The sequence below is a fragment of the Coregonus clupeaformis genome, chromosome 17, assembly GCF_020615455.1.
Source record: "Coregonus clupeaformis isolate EN_2021a chromosome 17, ASM2061545v1, whole genome shotgun sequence".
NCBI classification, from domain to species: Eukaryota; Metazoa; Chordata; class Actinopteri; order Salmoniformes; family Salmonidae; genus Coregonus; species Coregonus clupeaformis.
The window spans coordinates 70,237,063-70,245,632 of NC_059208.1; the positions used below are offsets into that span (position 1 = coordinate 70,237,063).

The following is an 8,570-nucleotide window of genomic DNA, read 5'->3' on the forward strand; positions in this document are numbered from 1 at the left end:
CAGGGACTGGGAGATAGTCAGGACCGAGGGAAAGATGAACGGAGAAAAGTACAGCGAGATCCTTGATGAAAACCTGCTCCAGAGCACTCAGGATCTCAGACTGGGGCGAAGGTTCACCTTCCAACAGGACAACGACCCTAAGCACACAGCCAAGACAACGCAGGAGTGGCTTCGGGACAAATCTCTGAATGTCCTTGAGTGGCCCAACCAGAGCCCGGACTTGAACCAGATCGAACATCTCTGGAGAGACCTGAAAATAGCTGTGCAGCGACGCTCCCCATCGAACCTGACAGAGCTTGAGAGGATCTGCAGAGAAGAATGGGAGAAACTCCCCAAATACAGGTGTGCCAAGCTTGTAGCGTCATACCCAAGAAGACTCAAGACTTTAATCGCTGCCAAAGGTGCTTCAACAAAGTACTGAGTAAAGGGTCTGAATACTTATGTAAATGTAATATTTCCGGGGGGGAGTTTTACAAAAATTTCTAAAAACCTGTTTTTGTTTTGTCATTATGGGTTATTGTGTGTTTAATCCATTTTAGAATAAGGCTGTAACATAACAACATTTGGAAAAAGTCAAGGGGTCTGAATACTTTCCGAATGCACTGTAGTGATGTGTATAGTGATGTGTTTGATGTGTATAGTGATGTGTTTGATGTGTATAGTGATGTGTTTTATGTGTATTGATGTGTATGCAGGGCTCATCTGTGAAAGAGCCCATGGTCTCAGCATGACTCTTGTTCAAATAAAGGTTAAATAAAAAATGTAAAATAATCAGACAGAGCCCCACCAAGGTGAGAAGACCAGGAGGAAGTGAGAGACAGAGACAGACCCACATTTCTGGGGTTTGGGGGGACTGATTAAATCTGAGAAGTAGGAGCTGAGAGAGGAACGTCAGAACCCCATTGTGTTTTTCACACGGTAAAATCTACGATCTGAACACTAGAGGGGAAGGCTGATGAACCTGTGAAGTTTGTTACACGGGAAGACAGCCGTGAAATTCTCCATCTTTCTCTCTGCTTTTCAGGCTCTGGTGATACATGTACAGAGCTGAGAGCTGGTGGTGATAATGTATTTTCCCTGTTGAGTCATGTTGCTGTTGTATATCATTTCTAACACCCAAAAGTAATGACCACTTGCCACACAGTTTCACACACACTGACTAATACACACATACCAAGTGATGACATACCTTCATCCAGTCACTCCTTCAGCATATGTACACACACTCACACACACTGACTAACACACATACACACGTGTGTATTTCTCGCGCCTAAAGGCCAAGTGATGATGACCTGCCTTCAACGAAATAACTCACTCTCATACTTTCTAATAGTGATAGCGGAAAACATTGATACAGTTACAGTACATATTGGGAAATTATTTGTAACGATATATCGTATCGTTTTGACAATAAGTATCGTGATAATATCGTATCATGAGGTCCCTGGCAATTCCCAGCCCTGCAGGAACACACATACTTGTGTCTATTTCTCAAAGCCAATGTCCAAAAGGTGATGACTGTCGTTCATGAGGTCCAGTGGAGTATGTCAGAGCAGCCAGCAGGAGATAGAGCTGAGGTGAGATCCACCCTCCTCTGTGTTGTCAGGGGCTACAGGTCTGCATGTTGCTGAAGGAACTGTCATGGACTTGACTGGACGGTCCTGCTGTGCATTTCTCACACCCTCATCAATGTGATGAGAACTAGCTACTGCTACACTCTCATCCCTGTGTGATTGTGTGACATTAGAAGCAGGAGGACACAGTGTCATTAACTGTCTTTTGGAACAGTCTGTGGGGGAGCAGATTGAAATGTTGTTTGCACCTTGATAAAGTTTGCAACAGTCACTTTGGGAGGGGAAAAGAGGAAACAGAAAATTAATAACATGACAGCGTCTTGATCAACACTTTGCCTTCAGCCATCGTCCTTCTGATTGTCTTTATTCTGCCTTTTCTTCACCTTCTTTACTCTGCCTTTTCTTCACCTTCTTTACTCTGCCTTTTCTTCACCTTATTTACTCTGCCTTTTCTTCACCTTCTTTACTCTGCCTTTTCTTCACCTTCTTTACTCTGCCTTTTCTTCACCTTCTTTACTCTGCCTTTTCTTCACCTTCTTTACTCTGCCTTTTCTTCACCTTCTTTACTCTGCCTTTTCTTCACCTTCTTTATTCTGCCTTTTCTTCTTCCTTTTGTCTTTCATTCGCTCTGGAAAAGGAACAGGTGCTCTTTGTTCTGGGGATAATAACACCGTAGTATGTATGGCTTTGGTTTACTAAGCAGTTGCACCTGTTTGTGACAGAGAGAATTAAACACGGACGCTAGAACAAAGAGGTTCTGAGAAGGACGAGGTCATCAGGGTAAGTGTAAACGAAGATGTAATGATGAACGTGTCATTTCTTCCCTTAGTTTTTTGGTGTTTTATCCCCCTTTCAATTTGGGTTACAAACTTTACAACTGGTTCAAATACTGAGCAAATCTGGCCACAAGACTGATAAATGACAGTGAATATTCCTGCTACCCCCTGGTTCTAGCTTCACTGAATCTGAACATGGGGTTGATCACAAAGACTGCTGCCACTCAGTCCACTGCATTTCCATTCTGAAGCCCCGAGGCATGGAGCCAGTAGTGAGGGTTTAGTCAACGTGGCCATAGATACTGGTGCTGGGAGTGTGTCTGAGCTGGAGCAGTGACACAGTGGAGGGTGACACACGGCAAGGGCCGCAGACACAGGGTAACATCGTTTTTATAAATGCCTCCATTTCCTCTTTTTAATAACCACTTATGCTGTCATTTCCTGCTCCATCTATCATCATGAGGGACCACACCACACTGCTACAAAACGCTGCACCGCACAAAACCTGCAGTCATGTGCAGCCATGCTTGAGGCCAACTCTCAACCCCAAAACACACCTGCTGGGTGTGTGTGTGTGTGCCCGCGCGCGTGTGTGTGTGTGTGTGTACCCCTGAGTGTTTGCCTGTGTGTGCGTGTTTATGTACTCTGTATAGTCTTGTGCAGCTGTGTGCTAGCTAGTGGCCCCTTGTATCCCCAACATAAAACCTGTGGGTGTGGACTGTGTGAGTGTGTTTGTTTGTGTGTCCTTCTCTCTCGTACATTGAAGGCAGTCTGTCCGTATGTACAGTATGTGTGTGTGTTTGTGTCCGTTTGTCTGCCTGATTGTCTATCTGACTGCACCAGTAAATCTATGTCTGTCTGTCTGTCTACACGTCTGTCTGTCTACACGTCTGTCTGTCTGTTTGTCTACACGTCTGTCTGTCTACATGTCTATCTGTCTACAAGTCTGTCTGTATGTCTACACGTCTGTCTGTCTACACGTCTGTCTGTCTGTCTGTCTGTCTGTCTGTCTGTCTGTCTGTCTTTTTGTCTGTCTGTCTGTCTGTCTGTCTGTCTGTCTGTCTGTCTGTCTGTCTGTCCGTCTGGCTACACGTCTGTCTGTCTACAAGTCTGTCTGTATGTCTGTCTACTTGTCTGTCTGTCTACCTACACGTCTGTCTACACGTCTGTTTGTCTACACTTCTGTCTGTCTACACTTCTGTCTGTCTGTATTTGTGTGTGTGGTGTCTGTCCATCTGTCTGTCTCCTTGTTCGTCCCTGCATGTATCTGTCAGTGTGTATGAACCGTGCAGCCAGCCCAGCCATGTACTACAGTACAGTACAATACAGTAGAGTACAGTATAGCCTCCCACTCCCTGTGTGCCCAGACCTACCACTGTGGGCTAAAGTGAATTAGCATGCTGTTTATCAATAGAGGCCAAGCCAATCCACAAGAGAGCATGGGGAGAGGGGAGTACTGCAATCGCTCCAAAACACCAGTCTCTGATCTCGTTAAAGACTAATTGATGTTCTATGTTAACGAGCTTTACCTTAATTAGTGGTATTAAAAAGAACAGGGAGTGGAATGTTGGGTGGTTTGGGTGGGTGGGATTTGGGTTAGTCTCTCTAATATTGTATAAAAGGGATGGATGAAAGGAAAAGGGATGGATGAAAGGAAAAGGGATGGATGAAAGGAAAAGAGAATGAGAGGAAGGTGTGATGCGGGATTAGAGGAGGGAGACACAGGTTGCTGGGGTGAGGAAGAATAAGAAATGGAAGGGATTGGAGGGAGAAGAAACAGGGGGATTGGAGGAAGAAAAGAGAGATGCAAAGAGAATGATAGAGCAGAGCTTGAAGGTGTTCTGTGAAAAAGTAGGAGAATCAATGAGGTGAAATTGATGAAGAGCGGAGAGGGAGGAAAAAAGCAGACAAACGTTGACTCGATTCCTCTCATCTCTCCTCTCGCCCCCTCCAACTATGTCCCCTCTCGGATATTCAATTCCAGCTGACCCCTCCCCCTCTGACTCTCCTCCTCTACCTTCTCTTCCCCTCTCCCTCTCTCTCTCTGCTGTCTTTTCCCATCTCTCACCTCTATATTTCCCCATCTTCACCTCCACCTTTATCTACACCTTCTGTCTCTCTCTCTCCTCACTTCACCTCTCTTCCCCAACCCTCTCTCCCTCTCCCTCTCTCCTCCTCTCCACCCCCTGTTCCCATGTTCACAGCTGGTACAGTATAACTCTCTGTGGGCGACAGTATGACAGATCGGTAGAAAGGAGGATGTATTGACACTGGAGGCAACGCATTACCAGCAACACATGCATTCCTCTGCTGCTGCAGTGTGTCTGTGAATGGTTGTGTGTGTGGAGGGGGGGATTGGCCTCTTTCCTCTGTGTGTGTGTGTGTGTGTGTGTGTGTGTGTGTGTGTGTGTGTGTGTGTGTGTGTGTGTGTGTGTGTGTGTGTGTGTGTGTGTGTGTGTGTGTGTGTGTGTGTGTGTGTGTGTGTGTGTGTGTGTGTGTGTGTGTGTGTGTGTGTGTTATGCAGATGAGAATGTATGCCAAATTTAAGCTGCACAAACATAACATAAAGGATTAGGAATAATGATAACATAGTCCATGGTAATGGATGTCAGCTTGACAATCCAAATAAGTGGAAATAAGTGGAAACTGCTCTTCAGTATGACAATGTAAAATCAGAACCAACATCTAGACTACTAAAAATACACACAAGCATGCACACACACACACACACACACACACACACGTGAATGTAGGCCTGTAGTGAAAACGCTGTTTTCCATCAACATAATGCAACACTTCAACCACGCATCCCAATGAGTTTGATATGGCAACCAGAAACACTGCAGCACATCTGTGATATGCAACACCATCTCTCATACAGGTCAGATACTCTCTCTCCACTCTGGCTACAGAGCTCAGGCTCTAGTTTCGGTTCTGGCCTTACATTTGGGTCTTCATTTCTGTTTACCTTAGCTATACTCCACTAATAAAGTAATGATAGGGACAAAAGTTATTTACGGACCAAAAAGGATAGAAACGGGAGGATGTAAATTTAGAATTCTACCACGACAACAACCGAGCTCTCACTCTCAGCTAAAAAATAAACATTAATTTAGTCAAGTAACAGTGTTTGAGTACAAATACACGGGTGAAAATAAGGAGAATGCCAGTGTTTAGTTGTATCACTACCTCGGCATGCAGTGGTCTTAACGAATTCCCTCTCCTAGCGTGCGGTGTGGAGATATAAATAGATCGAGTGAAGATTGATGGACAATCTTACAGAAAGCTGTAGCTAAGATCAAGACGGTGGGTACACAAACACACACACTTACACACACACACACAGATGCAAACACACACACACACACAAAGAAACACAGCAAACACACACTGTAGCCTAAGCATACCCTGAAAAATGAACATCAATAGATATGAACACGTCAATTGATAAATCCGCAGGCATTCATGCAAGTGGCATAAAACTGCTGAAGAAGTGTGTCCGAATGTGGAGGTTTTTCATATGATATCTATATAACCTACGAATATGCACGAGAGCCTATGAGTTGAGGGGTATAAGAGCTGGTGAGTGTTCACGCGCAGCAATGACAGAGGGGTCAAAGCCCCGCGCGCCGGCCGTTTCCACCTCTCTATCTCCGGCCATCCATCTTTCCATCATGAGCGGCTCTACAAATGCCGACACCCGCACCCCTATTCCCGTCTCAATGATGCGTAGCAGGCGCTCGCTAATCTAACTAGAAGCCAGAAAAAAAAGGAACTAAATACCTCCGCACCTCGAATTCATAAAAATAAATGTACTTACTGTTTTTCATAAGCCTTTCCCCCCTCGCTCCCTTCGTCCCTCCATCCTTTTCACATCCTTCCCTTTTGAGGTATCCGTTTGCGGGTTTTCCCCCCTGAAAATATATATCTAAATATATATTCTACATGTATTCAATTTCTCGATCTCTCTCTACCTCTCTCTCCCTCTCTCTCCTCTCTCCCTCTCCCTCTTTCCCTGTTCTTTTGTTAAAATTCAGTATATGCGCCCGGTCACCTAGCAACCATCAACCTCTCTCTCTATCCCTCCTCCCTCTCTCTCTCTCCATCACTGGCGACACGTGTTGAATGCTAAACTTAGCGGTGTGGAATAATATTAATAAAGGGGTGGTCGCTCTATATCTCTCCCTCTCTCTGCCGCTCTCTCTTTCACTCTCACGCTTAGGCTATCATAATGCAATATAAATATTTACTAGAACCACTCAACCCTCTTATTGCACCCCCCTCCACCTCCCTCCATCCGCATTTCTCCCTCTCCCTCCCTCCCTCCCTCCCTCCATCTCTCCCTCCTTCCATCTCTCCCTCCCTCCCCTCCCGTCCTGCCATTCTCCTGGCTCCTATCGCTTTCTGCTTCTCCAAGCAAAACGGAGGCGCACCTCGCCACTGTCTGCGGACCACATGTGAGTGTCACTCTGTCCTGTGGCTGGAAAGACCTGACATGAATGTGTGTGTGTGTGAGAGAGAGGGGGGGTGCATAGTCAGTGCATAGTCTATGTGTGAGATGATAGCATAGCATAGTGAATCAGTGTGCAACCTGGACTCAGTGGAAGATGTAAACAGTGGAGGCTGCTGAGGGGAGGACAGCTAATAATAATGGCTGCAATGGAGCGAATGGAATGGCATCAAACACATGGAAACCATTTGTTTGATGTTGTTAATCCCTTTCCACCTATTCCGCTCCAACCATTACCACAAGCCTGTCCTCCCCAATTAAGGTGCCACCAACCTCCTGTGGATGAAACATAGGTAAACCAAAAAATGTGGGACACTCAAATTAGTATGTTATGTTTTGTTTGGTATGTCCATCATCCATTTCGTATGATATATTATGAATTACAATTCATAGGATATGTTAGCTACCTAGGTGGCTAGGTGGCTAATGCTAACGTTAGCTTGGCTAGGAGTTAGGGTAAGTGTTATGTATGGTACGACCTGCTGTACGTCGTACTGTACATTGTTATGGTTTACGACAGTGTGCTGCTTTACAGATAAATGGGTTGTCAGAATGAGTGGCACATGTCATTAAAGGACAGAGTGATGTACAATGTGAAACTGTGCAGATGTGCGTTCTTCTACAGCTAGGCTAGATATAACATTGGCGACGAAGATGGCTGAATTCAGCTTACCACCACCAGCACCATTCCTCGCCGTGCCTGGTGAACCTCCAGTCCCGTGGAATAACTGGCTTGAAAGTTTTAACACTTATCTCGAAGCTATGGACCTTTCTACAATCTCCGACAAGCGGAGGACAGCACTGCTCCGTCACTGCCTCGGTACAGAGGGAAATAGGATTTTCAGAGCGCTTGGATCGGCACCTACATTCACCGCTGCAGTCAGCCTCCTACGGAACCACTTCGCCGGGAAAGAGCGAGTGCTCCTCCGACGTTAGTGGCTACGGAAAAGACACCAACGGCTGGGTGAGTCCATTCAGAGCTACGTGGCTAATCTGAGGGATTTGGCTAGCTCTTGTAACTACGGGACACTTCAGGACGAGATCATCAGGGATCAGCTGATAGAGGGGACATTATGTGAAAAGACAAGGGAGAAACTGCTTTTGGAATTGGATAATTTACAACTTGATGGAGCTATTAAAATAGCACTCCAGGTTGAAGCGGCTTTTGAATGCTCTACTATGCTAACAGATAGCTCTGCAGCATACACTCAGCCCCCAGCCATTCTCACACAGCAGCTTCAGCCCGAGCAGGCGCACTACAACGGTCACGCGCTGCGCACGCCCTCCCACGTCGATAGCTGCATGGACAGAGACACCGGCATGCCCGTGCAGCAGGCACACAGACAAACAAACAGAAGTAGCTGTGGCAACTGTGGGGCTAGCTCTCACAATTCAAGGGCTTCAAACTGCCCAGCCCGTGGGAAAATATGCAAGAACTGTTCAAAATACAATCACTTGGCGAAAGTGTGTTGTTCTGCCCCAGCTACTAGCTCCACCCAGAACCTTATTTTCATCTCACTCTCAACATGAACACACTGAAATCCGAACCGTCTCCACCAACCATGTGTCATTCAGGACATGCACTGTGCAGCTGGGCGAGGTGGGTTTGCCTTTACAACTGGATACTGGCACTGCGGTGTCGTTGCTCAACCTTGCCACTTACTACACGTTTTTCAATCACCTACCACTCCAACAGCCCTCCACTGC

The 8,570-nt window shown here is 46.1% G+C and overlaps 1 protein-coding gene across 1 annotated transcript in view; it reads right to left on the reverse strand.

Annotated features, from left to right (window-relative positions):
* LOC121543836 (glutamate receptor ionotropic, NMDA 2D-like) overlaps window positions 1–6,559 on the reverse strand; it is a 92,456-nt gene extending 85,897 nt beyond the window's left edge. The window contains exon 1 of the mRNA XM_041853979.2: window positions 6,174–6,559. Within this exon, the coding sequence (XP_041709913.2) occupies window positions 6,174–6,183 (10 nt within the window). The 5' untranslated portion in view covers window positions 6,184–6,559. The remainder of the gene's footprint in view (window positions 1–6,173) is intronic.
* Window positions 6,560–8,570: the final 2,011 nt, after the last annotated feature.